Consider the following 17677-nt stretch of genomic DNA (forward strand, 5'->3'; position numbering starts at 1 on the left):
AAAACTCAATGTTAAAAACACGTTTTGGGACCCCCCTTTTTTCTCGGCCCCCCCTTGACAAACCCCCCCCAAATTTTCAGGGGCTGCTCAGAAACAAAATGTTCCATTTTCCTGAAAATTTCAGCCAATTCCGTCCACAAACGCCAAAGTTATTAGACATAGAATTTTCAAAAATCCCATAGAGAAAAAATCCTAACTATATATACCTACTGGCGACCGCCAGTAGGTAATTTATATATGTATATATATTTATATATGTATATATATATATATATATATATATATATATATATATATATATATATACATATATATATATATATATATATATAGGATTCCCGATAGGGTGTCTGTGGGTCATAAATGTAACCCTTCCTATTGGTTGCAATCTTTTGGAGCACAGCAAGTATACTGTGACATGTGGAACCATCCTCGGCAAAAGGCAAATTAGATCCCTTCTAGTGCTTTCTTTGCCCAGAAGCATGACTGCTAAAGATTTCTAGCCAGTCTGACATTTTTCGGAGCACTCATTCACTGCATAAAACTTATTTGACTCTTAGAATAAACCTTTACTATAATACTGTAGCCCCAAAGCCTTATTGAACAGTTTTTTAAACTTATTGAACTATTTTCATTTTTGCTACTTTAGAATGTAGGTTATTTACAGTTTATAATTACTTACTCTTTTTAGAATTTGCGTCGCCTAGACATTTTCTTTCTTGCATAACTTTTCTGCATTATAATTGTTGCTTCCGACCTCATGCGGGCTAATTCTGACTTTAGACAGAATACAGAATACTGAAATGTGAACCAAGAGCACACAGAAAACCTTTGGCTTACCTCTGTATAAGTCTGCTAACCTTTGCAAGGAGCGGCCTAGAGGGTTGGGCTTTGAGACCATTACAGTCTGAAGAGTTATGGTGTTATGTTTGGGGAGTTGCTATGTCAGTCACTGGGTAAAATGCACTGAGGTCAAGGGAGAAGGGACTTACAATCGTCATAACTTGAGCAGCCTTTTCTTCCTCCTCAAAACATACACTTTAAAGACTTATTAAGCCTCCTACATGTCATGGGAAGGAGGCAATATCTTCAGCAAGTTTTGTTGAGTTTCAGAGCCTCGGCAAAAGATCTGGAAACCTACTCTATTTTGGAGTTTCCAGCTCACTGATTTTTTATTGTGTGATATTGACTTTTCACTGGGTGACTGTGTGATAAGTGCCGATTTCACGTGACAAAGGGTGGGTCAGTGTGAGTTGGAAGGCCTGCTCAGTAATTAGCTGAGTTTGGGCTCTGTGGAAGCATGGGCAAGTTATTTTAGTCCTTGCCTTCTGCTTATTACCTCAACGCAGTGTATTAAGTGGTTAAACTGAAGGACCTTTTTTGTGGTTCAGTAATCCGAATTAAAGGTCGGTGCTATGAGCTGGATTGCCTCTTGGAGCACAAGAGTTAACGAGAAGAGAAATAGTTTACTGTTCTCAGTGGAAAGATGAGGGCACTTAAGTCCACAGACTCCACTCAGGCACACAGCCACAGAGCTATCTATTGGTGCCACGGCCCACATGCAAACATAATACAACTTTTCATTTTTTTCACAGCTGACTTAGTTGCGTTATTTTAAAGATAGCCTATTATTGAGCCCATACAAGTTTTTTAAAAGTTCAAGTAAAGAGTCCTTCCATCGTGTCTCAGATATTGATCCTTAGTACCCTCACAAAAAATCCAAATGAGTACACCAATTTAAGCCCCTGTCATTGTGAATTAATAAAGATGGAGACAACCATGGGCAAATAATGTTACAACACAAGGCCCTGCATTATCATTTATTATATCCCTGCACTGTAGCATTCGCACTGTGCACAGGCATTTCAATTTTGCCAAATACAATGTTTTGGCACACTGGAAGGCGCATAAAATGGATTATAATGAAGCTCTTCGTTCAAGCGGTGGGGTTGCATCTTTTTAATTTAACACAGTCAGATACACAGAGAAACAATGACGCAGTCCGGGTCACTTATTTTTTTAACAAGATCCCGTTTTCTTTTGCATTGATTGCATAACAGTATAAATACATTAAAATATTAACAACTATTTGTTGGTATTCAGTGCACGCGTTTTCACAGAATAAGGACTTCTTTAAAATGTTATACGTTATAAATGCAAGGACATTTGACAGAATGAAAACAGTTAATCAAGAATAAGTAGAAGTGCAATACTTCAATGTAGCCTACAGTCCACAGTTTACAGTTATTCTTTGATAATACCCAATGACATGATGACAAAACACAAATAATGTATGTGCAAAATTCAGAAAAGTAGATGGGATAAGGAACACATAGTCCAATTTAACTGGCCAAGATTAAGTGAAATTGCATCTCTCCCTTCATTAAAAATATAAAACAAGCAATGAAATCTGTTCTTTTTCGTCACGGTCCTGCTGATGGGATATTATTCACCGTTTATAAACTGTCTCTATCATGCCACATCCACGGAAGCTTCGGTGAAGTGATGCACACTGTTCAGTTGATGTAGTGTCAGCATTCCAGCATTTTCACAGCTTTTTTAAGATTACAATAAAACTGAGACATTGTATAAGGAAAGAAGGAATCAACTACAGACAGAGGAAGGTACCCACTGAGATCCGTCTGGAAGAAGCTCAAGAGTTGTGTTTTTCCTGGTTCTCTGTGAAAGTAAAGTAGAATTATAAAGCACAGAATGCATTGTTGATGAAGACCTATGGAAAAATTGCTATGCCAATCTTTATGCTACCCAGATCACAGCTCTCGTCAGTATGGATGAATACATATATTTTCCTAAAATTAAACAAATTCCTTGATTTCTTAGAAACAGTCATATGGGTTACTCGATAGTAATGAGACAGGTTCGTCTACAAACTGATGTATGTGAACTAATGGAAAAACGAAAACTGAAAAAACACATTGGAGGAAAACAAATCATGGAAAACCTATTTTGAGGAAAGAGAATTTTAGAGAAATAAACATAAATCTAAAATCAAAGGAAACATTATAAAGGCAATATAGTTTTAAGGTAAAATCCAAAATTACAATAAATGTGGGTGGAGTTCAGGAGTAGCAAGGACTTTTTGGGTTCAGAGATGGGCGAGGTTTAGGGGTGATGAGGGGTTTTCCAGGGTCAGTGATGAGTGGAATTCAGGTGTAGAAAGGGGCTTTTACAATTCAAGTGTGGGCGGAGTTTAAGAGTAGCAAAGGTTTTTAGGGATCAGGAATGGGTGATGTGGGTTTTTTTAAGGATCAGGAATGGATGGAGTTTAGGGGTGGTGAGGGGATTTCAGGGATCAGGAATGGAAGTTTAGCGGTGGTGAGGGGTTTTGTGGTTAAAGGATGGTAGATTGTAGGGTGTTGTGGGGTTTAGGGGTTGATGAATGGGCATAGTTTAGGGCTGGTGAGAGTTTTCAAGGGTTTCTAAGGTTCAAAAATGGAAGAAGTTTTAGGATGGTAAGAGGTTTTAGGGGGTGAGCAATGGGTGGAGTTTATGGGCAGAAAGTTTTAGGGTTTTGGAATAGGTGGTGTTTAGGGTAGTGAGGGGTTTGAGGGTTCAGGGATAGGTGTTTAGATGTAGAATGGGCTTTCTAGGGTGCAGGGATAGGTTAAATTTAGGACCGGAGATATTTTTTAAGGCTTCAGGGATGGGTGAGGTTTCAACAAACAAAGGGGTTTTTAGTGTCTGAAGAAGTTTTAGTTTCCACATATTGAGGGGTTTTAAGGTTCAGGGATGGGCGGCGTTAAGAGGTAGAAAGGGCTTCCAGAATTCATGGATAGGTGGAGTTTAGGCATAGTGAGGGTTTTTAGAGATTGTGAGGGGGTCAGGGATGGATGGTTTTTAGGGGTTCTGGGGGGTAGCAAATTAAAAGCCTCCAAGGTATTTCTTTGCCAACGTAAAACATATAAATCTGAAGTAATGTCCCATGGAATAAAGCACTGGAATATATACCTCGGACACAAATGTTTCAGAAAGTAACACCTGCAATCATTGCATTTACACCTGAATAAATAAGCATGCAAAAGTCAGTTTAATTCTATGAATTGGTTTAAATGAAATGGCAAATGCCATTCATCCTGCAGATTACCCTTAAACAGACTAGGTTAAATGTTTTCGCAGTGACAGCGCTCCTGACTGTGACCTGCATGATGATGATTGACACGCTGAAGGTGAGTATAGTATTCTGGTAAATAACATTTTAAGAAAGTGTAAACATCAATGACGCACGGGCAAGTTGCGTAGACCCGGCCCTGTCAATTAAGTGCCTGTGCTAAGCACCGGCACAAATTAAGCACTGGATGTATGTATGCAGCCCAACGTATTCACAAACAGGTGCATTGCTACATTCTGCAACTGTGAGAAATGAAATGATAGGAGTCTTATCGTGCGCAAACTTAGCCCAGTGGGCGTCAAGTCGCCTAATTAAAAAAACCAGCTCATGACGCAGACCAAGCAGTTCATCCTGAATAGGCTCTTGAAAAGCACCACGTTTTTAAGGCCTTTTTAAACAAGTCTAGAGAGGGTAGAGTTTTAATCTCCATAGGCACGGTGTTCCAGAGCTCAGGAGCAACGACGGAAAAGGCCCTGGCTCCCCATCTGGTAAGCCTGAAGCGAGGGACAGCAAGCTGGAGTAGTCCCGCAGAGCGAAGGCACCTTGTGGGATGGTAGCGGGTGAGAGGGCACTTATGAGGCATACCTGATATCCACAATTCACTCTCTTCTAATGATAACACAGTAACATAAAGTGTTGTATTTTGCCCAACACTAACATTAAAAAAATGTAATTTATCTTGGACAAACATATCCATTATTATATACAACCTACACTCTAAGCTCCTTACTCGCTTGTGCACTTTAGGGGGTCCATTTTTTATGCATGTGCTCCAAGAAGTTTTATATTTTTGGACCTGGATTGCTGGTATTTCTGACCTCTAGGCAGGGAGGAACTGCCGAGTCACAGTTAGGCTTTTGCCACTCACGCAAATGACCAAAAACTTGGTAAACTGCCTGACAATCTGCAATGTGATTCTATAGGCAAAATAGCACAGTGGAAATGTCAAATAATCCAATGCTTCGTGTTTGATTGGTAAAGCCGACATTTAGTCAGTCAGTTGTCACTATATCATTAAAGCAAGGTCCAACTGCATACGGTTCAAATTTCAATAATGCAAGCACGTTCCATAATAGGGCAACTGGACACAAAGCCATGTTACCAGAGATTGTGGATGGATTATTGCAAGACAAGAACAGGATGATTGCTATTGGATTATTTCGTTGACTCTGGACTGCTTCTGCTTTCACCTAAATAGAAGACTCCAAAGACTGTTCTCATGGTTGGAGAAAATAGTCTCCTGATGAGGCACAGGGCAAAGAGAATTCAGGACATTTTTGCAAGAAGAACCAGTATGACCAGTTGGGACTGGATTTTTGGTACTGTCAGGAAATGAGAAAAAAAATGTTTTCCACTTCATATCATTTCCATTCATTCTTTCAACATATGGATGCATTTGGACATCTAACACTAAAGTTGTAGAACTATTTTGCAAGGTCTAATAGTGGAGACTTAGAAACGTAGAAATGATTTAATCTCCAGAGCCCTGGGACAAACTGATGAGGCCCCCGACAAATGTATGGCCGCAGCGAGAAACATTGCAATATTTTTCCATTTGAATCTTTGCTGCAAGATTCATGGGTATGTGTGAGGTCTGGCCTACTAAAAGATTATGACCTCCATCCCCAACTGAACTAAGAATGTATGATGTATCATGCAGGACTGCAGATTCACTGCAATATGTGTGGACAAGTGGGAATGACCTATTTGCAGTACATGAAGCTGTTGTGGCATTTTCCTGTGGGATTTTCCCCACATGGGACTTGGTAATATCCATGTGAACTGTAGGTGACCCGTGGCTCTCTATAATGAGTTATATTGAGCAGTACTAGATGCTGTTAGGAGCAGATTCAGAGAGGGACAGTGGTCCCCATTAATGAATTAGATAAAGAAAGTGGCCCTTGTGTGCAAACTGGAGCACTTTTGGAATTGTTAAGAAAGGCAATGTATGGAATACTTCATGGATTTGAGCCTCAGGAAATGTTTGTTTTAATATCAGGGAAATTAACAATAAAACAAAATCGGCCTAGTAGATCATAAAGCCACAAAACGGCCCACAAACTGGGCTATCAGATCAGCCCATAGGGTATTGCCTGATTTCCCTACAGGCCAGTAAGGCCCTTGTTGGGAGTGTCTTTGTGTGCAGTAGGATTACTGTTGCAGAGCCCTCGATAGATGCTGGACATACAAGCTCTGCAGGGTTGCATACTTCTGCCTAAGCACAGTCGGTTACCATTGTGATCAAGCCACTGTTTTCACTTGCCTTTACTGCAGCTTTCTTGTATATTGCTGCTTGCTGTGCAAAAGCGTGGCACAATTTGCCTCATGGGTTCTTTCTAGTTTGTAACATATGCATGATCACAGCAAACATCATCATGGTTCATTCTTAACTTTGTGTCTAGAATATGTTTTAGCACTTCTGTGGGTCACCATTGAGGATTTCTTTCCAAAATGTACATGGTTTACAAGATTTTACTATAGTGTCTCTTTATACTAATAATCCATCTATACTGAAAACTTTGCAAGTTTGTTTGTGGTTGCATGCCCTTCTGCCTGGCATGGACAATAAGGTTCCTGCAGTTTACTTTGTGTAGTATGCGAGGTCAAGGTGACACTGGTTCTTATGTTTGGTGATCAGAACTAAGATGCTGTTTACTTTCATTGTATTCTGTTGGCAGAGGAGCTGTGAGATGTTTGTGTTTAATGGGTGTTGTATAATAAGAAAACATATTTCAATAAGGCTCGGTTTATTAGTTATGCTCGCTTGTGGAGGTGTTTGCAAATTTATGTACATTTATGTTTTTTTTTACTTTTGTGCCTGTTCCATTACTTAATGTTAAGAAATTCTTTTGTTCCATATTTGGATCAGTAAAAAGTTGTGGGAGTCCCTGGCTGATGTTCCAGCGTTAAAGTAATTTGCGTGCATTAACATTTTTTACATGTTTTATGTGATGCTGTGGACAGTTGAATTCGTTGCAGCACCTGTTTACTAAAGACCTTTTGTAAATTATCTATAAGACTAATAGGACAGTAGTCTGAGGGGATACTAGGATTCCCTTTCTTAAAGACTGGCATGATCTCAGCACCCTTTCATGATATAGGAACAACCTCTTCCGCCACAATAGCACTAGAAATTGCATTGATATAAGGGGCCGAATTATTAGATTTAAAGAGATCTGGAGGTCTCTTGCCAAGAACAGGAGCCTTTCCTTATCTGAGCAGTTTCCTCCAGGGAATAGACTAGTAGGGGCAAGTGAGAGTTGGAAAAATGGCTATCATCCCCAAGGGTAGAAACCCTCTTTGATGGTGCGTACTTGAGTACAGATATCCGAAGTGGGCAACCCATTCACAAGGGTAAAACTGAAGATTCAGCTGGTTTCCCCAATTCCAACCCCACCTAGGCTGACTACATGCCAGAATTTCGTCTGGTCATTGTTAACTGAAGCTTTCACAAGTTCAGTCCAAATTGCACTTTCGCATCCTGCTTTAGCTTGCTTTTGGGTAAACCGATATCAAGCCCTACTTTCCCTTATATCTTGGGTAATTCCCATTCTAAGTGTGTCTGGGCGGTGAACTCCGCTCGCAGAGTTTTCCGCACTCCACGTGACGTTACGCAGAGTTCGCAGAGTTCCCAAAAACTCAACTCTGAGAAGCAGAGCAGAGTTTTGTTTCCTCGCCCGCGCTCATTAACATCAAGTTGGTGAGCGAAGCGAGGAAAATCCACCTCCTGGCGAGATTTTTCCTCATTTGCGCTAGTCAACGTCAAGTTGGCGAGCACGAGCGGGGGAAATCAACCGCCAGGTGAGATTTCTCGATTATACTACAAATGGTTCTGTTGGGTAAATTTCTTTTACAATTACAACATTAATTATCATAATTAATGTTGTAATTGGAAAAGAAATTGAGTTCACCCAATAGAACCATAAATATTCGTTTGATGCCCAGGTTCTGAGGGACACTGGGTTACCTCATTATATTTTATGTAGGTGAGATTTCTCAACGGGGCAGTTGGATTTTTCAATGCTGATGGCACCATTTGCTCGTGACTGCTCGCGTTGAGAAACTGTCTGTTTACATTGAGAAAGCTGCTGCTCAGGTAGAAAATCTACTTAAGTGGCAGAAAGGAAGCAGTGCCCGCTTGCGCTGTGCATGGTGTTGTTCGCGATAATTTCACAGTGCGGACATACACCCTGAACCAAACACACTGAAAATGATCGCAAACAGCATTTTACTAACCCACTCAGCCGTTTGCGGAGCTCCGCGTAGCCCGGTGGAGTTTTTTTTGCACTTCGTGGAGTTAGCGGAAGTCCGTGAACTCCGTCCAGGCCTAATTCTAAATGCTTCTGAAAGCTTGGTCAGTGCAACTCTACATGACTTGTTAAACCACCCCTTTCAAGGAGTCAGTTTAAGTCGACCCGAGGCTCCCTTTGTGAAAAAGTCTCTATGGTTTAGGAAAACTGGATTGTGCTCCATCAGAATCTGTGCATTGCTCCCCCTGTTGGCAAACATAGTCTCCATGTGAGAGGCTATATTAGAATATAATTCAGAGACAGCATTGGGGAGGAAAAACACTAGCTCCCACTTAACATTTCTACACTTGTTCATGAGTTCTATCTGGTCCTGAAGTTCAGACTTGGGAAGGAAAACCAATGGGGTTAACTGCTTCATTTTAAGTACTAAAGGATTACCGTCACTCTGATATCACTACAACACCATCATACCATCCATTTGGCTCAAAAGTTTCACATCCAAAAGGATGTAGTAAATGGAGCGACAGTACGACCCTCTTCTAAAGGTGGAAGCAGGGATTTTGTCAGAAGATGAGTGGCCATTGCAGGCTCAGAGGCTATGCGTCAAGGTGAGTTCCACCACTTGAAGAGCCGCCCTAGAGAGATTTGTCCTCACTGGTGATATACGGTAAGGTCAGGGATCCCCCCATATTAAGACTTCACAGCTAGACAGTTCTTGGGTGACACCATTCGGTTGCAAGGAGATATTAAAATCTCCAGCCACAAAAACATAGGGAGACTCTAAGTTTGCTGCCAATATTTTCTCCAACAGATCAAGAGTTAAGGATTCTTGCTTATACCCACAACTTCTGTTATATATCTTAATCAACAGGAGCAATTTGGACTTTGGGCAAGAAAAAATTAGCCCTTGAATATCTGGAGAACCTGACTGGACTTTAATAACAGGGCAGGATAAAGAGGTACACACCCATATGAGCAACCCACTTGAGGGATACCCAGAAGTTTTAATAGCAGGAGCGCTATAACTTTTAAAAACACTCCGATGTACTTGCTCATTCGCCCATGTTTCCTTAAATAAACAAATTTCATTGCTATAAATAAACTGTCCCCAATTGGGTTCACCTAACTTGCCCCAAATGTTCCAGCTTAAAATAGCTGGCTGAGATGGTAAGCGTCTGGGCGGTAAATCATTAATATCTACATCATCTATCAGTGGAGGATTAACTAATCTAGTAGGAGACACTATTAGGTGAGAGGCTAGCAGAGATATTTTACTTTGATGTTTTCTTTTAGGTGCACAGTCTACGAAGGTAGACCCATTCTCGTAGTGCCCCATGGATAAAAGGCTTCCAGTATGTACTTCAGAGTGCAATCAATCAACCCGGGAGAGAGAGGAGGAGCCTCCCACTGTCGCAAAAAGATTCAGGTGGGAGTCAATTCTGTCGGCACTGGGGCCCAAAGTTGTGGGGGTAATTGTGGCACAGGCACCTGCCCGTGTCTCAAGTGGCGATAAAAGAAACCCTGCGGAAGGAGTGAAGTATTGGATGCTAATACACCAAAATGCAACTAACCAGGGTATGTTTGGCAGCACGGTTACATAAGGTCATGCATCAGGGGGCAGGTTCATCAATATTGGCTTTGACTCAGTGGCTGGGCCCACCCTTATTCTTGTCAATGTCCCCCCAGACCCACCTGTCTCCTTCCCTTCCCCTTCTTTCACCCAATAGGCGTTTTCCCACTCTCGCCTGCTCACACAAAGCCACACTAGATCGGTTGACTAGCATGCTTGTTAAATGAAGGCTTCCTGCCGACTCAAAATGAGTAATTTCTGCTACAGTGGGACAGGAACTATGGATAGTATTCACAGAGTGGAAGACAACAAGTGGCACCACCACAAGCTGTTGCACCACACACAGGGTGTTCATCTTGCGAAGCTATAGTTTGATCGCACCCAAATGTTTGTAAATTGGCTCCAGCTTGCCCAACGGGGCCTCTATAAATCTGTTGCATGGCCCTTTATTGGCTCAGTTGGTTTGTCTTTTTCTACTACTTCTGTGCCCCTCCCAGAGAAAAGACCGGAAGCATGTGGCCTCTTTGATTAAGTACCTGTTTCAGTTCTCTTCCTTTTTCCGACTGGGCCCCTAGTTGCATTGCATGTAGTTGAGATTGAAGTTGTGGTTCCTCCGGCTCCACAATAGGGGCACTCACAGGTGTATTTGTAGCACACGCCCCAAAACTCAGACAGTCAGCTATGGCTCTTGTGTCAACGGTACACAGACAGGGGACAAAAAAGGGGAGGAAAGCGATAAGCAGCGTTCAGCTAACTCAGTTTCTTTGTTGCTGACTCCAACAGCCCCCTGAAGGAACCCATCAAGAGTGGTGCCAGGGACAACTTTCCTGGGGCATCTGCATCCCCATTTTAAGCAGATAGCAAACAACAAAGTTTTATATAAAGAAAGAAAAACAGCAGTAACTGTTGTGTCCCAAGTGAAAGAGGGGCAGTCCAGCCCAGCCTCCTCCGGATGATGACGGGTGAATACCGGCCCGGCTTTGGCCAAGGCACGTCCCACAATCATGGGTTCTGCACCCGCTATTAAGCGCTCCAACAAAGCTTCACCCCTTTTCCTGGGTTCACAGAGGCTGGTGTGTTGAGTACCCCCTTCACAGTGACAGCGTCCTGCAATGATATACTTTAATGCTCAAGACTAAACAATTGATGAAAACACTTTCACTGGTGGGAATTGTGGTTGTCTAGTAATGTCAGTAATTAACAAACATAATAAAAACAATCCCTTGCAAACAATTACAGGGATATTGTGGTTAAGTTCCAAAACCTCCAACTAAATTTGAAATGTAACTATTAGCTATATTACTACACTACTATAATGTCCTACAAATTAATTGATCACGGAGATACACAAAGCATCTGAGTTCACATCACGAATTCTATCATTAATGACATCACTTAAAGGCTCACATATTAATGTACTGCTCTATTTATCCATAACTTCAGAGAAGTCATATATAATTGCATTTTTCTAATTTGTTTATTGATCGAGAAATAAAATATGTTTCTGTTTACAACCTTGTTGGTGATATCTAGATGATACAAGTAGTGCAGACTCACAACTACATTTCAAGTCTGTGACGGTCTCTCTGAATAGGAAGTTCATCAACAGCAGTCATTCTGGTCTATCTAGATTTTATGGTTAGACATCTAAATGTTGATACTACAGCCTTTTCAACTGCATTTAAGGAGCATAATTAAATTTACTGCTAGGAAATGTTACCATAAGAAACTTTTATATGTGAATTTTGGTGCTAGGAAACGTAGATGTTGACAGGGACAGTGCATCAATATTAATGAAATATTGGTATCACCAGAGCAGTCTTTATCACTCATTATAAAGAAGTGAAAGTTTCCTACAGTTCATTAACAAATACTGCAAATCTTGACAGACATTAAAGGCAGTTGTGTAGCTGCAATATCAGTATTCACGGGTAGATGCTCATGTATACTAAATTTCTCTTACATAAATATAAGAGAGATTGAGTGTACTTGTTAATGTAACTGCAGGAAACTTTCACTTCTTTATAATGTAATATCTGTCACTACTTCCATGACACCATTTGATATGCCATTAGTGAAATCATCATTACTGCACTAGGGATTCTTTATGCTTATTTAACTACCTACACCCAGGAAATATCAGTATGTTTTAGATTCTGGATATTAACCATAATGTTCCATCAATTATGAAATTTTAGATAAGTGTATACTTACATTTCTTACAAAGAAAAAGATCCAGGCTAATTTAATTAAAATAGGGGTTACATAAATCAGTGTCATCTTAAATTTAGGAGACCCAGGGCAGGAACTGTTTTGAGGAGCACCTGTGTGGAACAACTTTGAATTTTGTTAACCATGTATTACTAATTACATTCCTGTGATGTCAAACAATATTGAACTTTACGTTACGGTTTGTGAGCCGGAAATACACAAAAGTGAGCTGGAAAGGTCACGATATCAGGGACCACCTTTGAAGGTCGGGGGGCCTGGGCAATTGTCCACTTTGCCCATGCTTTTAAATATCTCTGTATAAATACGAAATGTAATATTTTCTTACCTTGGAATTGGAACACAAAAGCAACCACATGGATGGTTAAATCCTCTCACGAAGCCTGGTTGAGGGGGACAGTCTGAATGTTGTACATTAGTAGCTGTGAAACATTACACAAAATAATTTCAACCTCGTGGCAAATTATCACTGTACACCAATACAAAACACTAATGTATATGGAGATTAAATAGTTTACCATTCGATGTTAAAGTTCCATTTTCATACTGTTTAACCAAAACCACGTCCACAAAATCTCTTGGAGAAATAATCTTCATGGCAGCTGATGGTGTTACAGTTCTGCAAACTGATACATTCTGCAAAAAAAATGTTTAAAGTTGTTTTGTATACATGTGGTTCAGAGTATTACTACTATGTTTCAGTGACTTTAAGTTACCATAATTAAAAACTGAAAGTTGCAAACATCAGCAAAATATGAGTCATACACCTCAACAGACGCCACCATGAGCTCATGCTGTACCCGTGTATATTAATAAATCCAATATTTTTTCAAGAGCCTTGAAGTGGCCACAAAGTGACAAGTCTGCCACTATGTGAAGTATATAAATAGATAGATATATCAATTGTTACATAAATAATCATCTTGTCTGCCCTATAGTGCATTCACATGGCCCTCTAGACAAATCATGCATTGAAGTATTCAGTTGCGCAATTATTTTCGACATTATACTTGTCCTTAAAAAAACATAATTTACAAAACTACTAATATAAAATGAAATGGTCTTAAATATAGGGATTTCATAAGTTGACTATTCCCCTTTTTTGCAAAAGTTTGTCTCATTCATGCTTTACTGCGGTTAAATAAACCTCCAAATAAATGGGATTCACAAACTAAAATGTTAGCCTTTAAAATGATCATACATATCCTGATTAACAGAGCCGAGATGGACAAAGTCACGGACAGAGTCAATAGACATCCAATTCTCTAGGTAAATGGATAGGATTGGTCGGTGGGTTTAGTGACTTAAGGCCTGATTTAAATCTCTGCGGAGGAGTTACTCCGGTAACAAAGGTGATGGATATACCATCCGCCAAAATATAAATCCCATTGCATCAAAGAACAAGAAATCGGTCACCGTTGTGAGGGAGTAAGCAGTCTGCCCACATCTAAATCAGGCACTTAGGCTAGCCAATAATAGTCTAATTGTTTAAGAACTTCTAACAGGGCCAAATCGTTGTGACATTGCAACATGTAAACTAAAATACATCCTCAGCATTCTTCAAGCTTTGCAAATGTTCACTGTCTGAATTCCTATATGAATATTCTCCTAGATGTAAAATAGTCAAAGGAGTTTTTGGTCTTCTATTATATAATTTACAACTAGTAAAACCGACCTCACAGCTTGTTCCACATAAGAGTCTAACACTACAGTGACTCCTACTAGCTCCTGTTCCTGGTTATCCAACATACTGCGGGTACCACAGGTCTCCATAATCTCTATAAGCCCTAACTAGTGAATAATTCACTGGTGTCAAGGTTTGCGTAACCAGTTTTATTATTCAGAACAGAAGATAATTTAACTACTTGGAAGGTAGAGGGACTCATCCCTACTTCTTTTTCACCATACCTACACGTCTTCTGGTTCCCTCCCTCCTAAGCTGATACTTGTGTATGTGTGGTATTTCTTTAGCACTTATCTAACACGATAGCAATGGAGTGATGAACAGCTGGTATGAATCCTAGGATAGACTGAAGGTCAGTTACAAATAGCATTCATTGAAGAGAATTGGAGTTTAAAAAAAAAACCTTAGAGAATGTTGATTTGGTGTTAATTTGGGTATGTATTCTTTAAATGCTGTAGGGGCAGTGGGACACAGCAGCATTTGTAATAAGAAGATAAGAGAAAGTAGGTACGTAAATGACAATCTTAAAATGATAGACTTAAAATGGAGCATAATTAACTTAAGTAAAATATGTATCAGAGTCTGTTTGGTTCTAACATCATTCAATTGGATCTGAGAAAAATGTACCGCATAGTAGAACTGTTTTTAAAGTGCAAATATTATTGGATTCTGGCTGGTCATCATCTAATGGCACAGGAAGTGACAGACCAGCATTTCACAACATTCACCACCACACGAAGTGACATCACTAGTTTTCTGCCAAAACACTCTTTAAAACAGGAAGCCAAGCAAGAGGACTTAATTTCCTATCATCCATCTGCACAGGAATTGAAATATTTGATTTTCCCATCACCCATCGGCACAGGAAGTGACATAATTGCCCTTAAACCGTCTTTCCTCTTTAAAAGAATAAACCAAGCAAAAGTACTTAATTTTCCATCATCCATTGGTATAGGAAATTTCAGATCTGCATTTCCCATCATCCATCTGCACAGGAACGAACACCACTGGCTTTCTCCGAACACCATCTTCAAATGAAAAAGCCAAGCAAGAGGACTTCATTTCCTACCATCATCTGCAGAGGAACTGACGCCACTTTCTGTCTTCTGCATTCTTCAATCAACACTACAGAGCATCCTCAGCAAAGGGCAGACGTTGCCAATTGGGGCCAGGCAGAGCCTTATGGCAGAACCTCTGTTCCAGTGAAACTTGCAAAGTATGATAAAATCATGTTCATCACTCACTACTCGATGATATCAATCCCCACATGCACACCCAGATGTAAATGAGCGCAACATCCAGATATTCGCACAACCCACCTTGTACAGATCCCACTATCAGGCACCCTCAAACTACAGAAAGGACAGAAACACATTCCAACTCATGCTCATTAATGCTTGCTCTGCTGCACTCCACACACTACACTACACATCGCAGACTTCATCACCTATTACATGGTTGATGCCCTCTTCATCACAGAAATATGGTTCACCCCCACATCGTAGTATATCCAAGACACCTTACTCCTTCTTCCCTCAGGCTACAGCATCTATTTTATGGACCGTGCACAAAAGAAAAGAGAAGGCCAGGCTATCAACCACAAGCCCTCCTGGTCCTGCACCATGGCTAGGCAATGCTCAACTTCATGGAGCTGCTGACAAGACATTTCAAACTCTCTGCAACTTACACCACCACCTTCCATCTCATTTATAGGTCTCCCGGGCCGAACAAGGACTTAACTGATGAATTATCATACCCTCTCACCATTTTGACCATCAAACATACCCATACATCCTCTCAGGTTACTTCAGCCTCCCAGTCAGCACATTCTAAAAAAAATAAAAAATAAAAAACACACGGAAGAGATACCTTCTTCAGCATTCACACAACCAACACTCCAAAGGTCACATCCTTGACCTGATCTTCGCAACATCACCAACAATACAATGCAAACCACCCAAACTCCTGGGCTGTACCAACCACTTTGCCATTCCTATCTCCCTTTACAGTGTCCTACCAATAAACAAAGGTCAACACAACAGAGAAGAACAATCCCTCAAGGAAATCTCCATTGACAACTTAAGGCTCCCTATGAATCAAAGGGCTGCCTTCAAGGTGGCTTGCCTCACTTTCAAATGTCTTCATTGCCCCAGCCCAGGGTTTCTCAACTCCCTCATCCGACCCTATCTCCCCACACGCAATCTTCGTTCCGCCCGTAATGACCTACTAATCACCCCAAAAAACAAAACTAAGAAATTTGGCGGTCGCCGTTTCTCTCACTTAGCCCCCACTCTCTGGAACTCCCTTCCCTTATCCATTAAATCCTCCCTCTCTCTCCTCTCCTTCAGGAAACTCTTAAAGACCCATCTTTTCCCATCCTTATGCTAGGTTCTGTAATTTTTGTTTCTCTTTCACTCTGTCAAGCAGCGCCAGGAAGCTTCGGCGTCAGTGCGCTTTACAAATAGCACTTAATAATAATAATAATAATAATGCTTGAATTCATCTCTCACCCTATGAATGCCATGTCAAACGCCAACACCGTTCTAAACCGCTTCAACAATTTTTTGGAAAGAGTGAAAATCCATACCCCAATTACAATATGCAAGTGCAAACTAAAGTCTTCAGCACCCTGGTACACTAAAAACCTTGCCTACAATAAACGATCCAGTCGCATACAAGAAAGAAGGAAAATGGTGAAAATAAATGAACTCCAGAGAACCTTTTGATACTAAAGTCCCTCTGGACAACACGCAGACAGCTCACCATGTTAACTAAAGCAAATACTACACCAACACCATCAATAAAGCAACCAACAGAATCGGAACACTGTTAGTGACAATCAAGCACTGCATCAAGGCCCTGCCAGGCCCACCTATTCCTCACTTCACACAAAAGTGGAATGCCAACAACCATTTCCTCTGTGAATAAATACAGAAGATCTGACAGCACCTCCATAACATCACATCAAGCCTGCTTCAATTCTTGTATCCATCTTTTACAGCAGGATCCTGCGGTGGTTAGCTTTCAAAGCCCCATCTCTCTCAGATCTCGCTACCTTACTCAACTCCCTCAAAACCACTTCTTATGAAGATGATGTCTTACTATCGTACTTCATCTGAGCTCTCTCTGGGTATGCTCTCTTCCCCCTACTTGCCATTGTCAATGCCCAATTACTCTTGAAGAAACCTACACTAAACCGAGATGACCATCCCAACTATAGGCTCAATACATACAATTAATTGGAAAAATTATTGAAAAACCAATCTATGTCTGATTCCAAGATCACATCAGGGCTGATCATCTCCTTTACAGCTACCAATCTGCCTCCATATTATGCCGCAGCACCTATACTGCTACCTTACACATTGTAGACAATGTCCTCTTCACCACAGATGACGATAGCTCATGCCCCCTGTTATTACTGAATTACTCAGCTGCTTTCGACACACTTGACCGTCCCACACTCATAAGCACCCTGGTGTCTCAAATGGGATTTACTAGCAATGTCCTTTATTAGTTCTATCTCCTCCTTTCCAACTGAAACAGGCTTGTTCACATGGTCACTTTCAGGTCCCAAAAGATGATCAGCTCCATACTGTCTGCTGTCAACTTCAACATTTACATGGAGCTGGTTGGCGCTCTGTTCACAGATAAAAACATGAAAATGTACCAATATGCTGATGATAGACAACAACTCTACTTGAATATCTCCTCTGCTTCAGATATCCACTGTCTCAAACACTGCTTGCACATCATCCAGACCTGTATGTGCAGCGCCTACCTAAGGCATAAAACAACCAAGAGAAACATTCTGT

At 40.7% G+C, this 17677-nt stretch overlaps 1 protein-coding gene across 1 annotated transcript in view; it reads right to left on the minus strand.

The window, feature by feature from the left end:
• Positions 1-1944: 1944 nt before the first annotated feature.
• STARD5 (StAR related lipid transfer domain containing 5) overlaps positions 1945-17677 on the minus strand; it is a 101655-nt gene continuing 85922 nt past the window's right edge. The window contains exons 4-6 of the mRNA XM_078683326.1: positions 12697-12814; positions 12507-12600; positions 1945-2679 (exon numbers count right to left, since the gene is read on the minus strand). Coding sequence (XP_078539452.1) covers positions 2532-2679; positions 12507-12600; positions 12697-12814 — 360 coding nt within the window. The 3' untranslated portion in view covers positions 1945-2531. The remainder of the gene's footprint in view (positions 2680-12506; positions 12601-12696; positions 12815-17677) is intronic.

Source organism: Lissotriton helveticus, chromosome 3_1 (genome assembly GCF_964261635.1).
Source record: "Lissotriton helveticus chromosome 3_1, aLisHel1.1, whole genome shotgun sequence".
Lineage (NCBI taxonomy): Eukaryota > Metazoa > Chordata > Amphibia > Caudata > Salamandridae > Lissotriton > Lissotriton helveticus.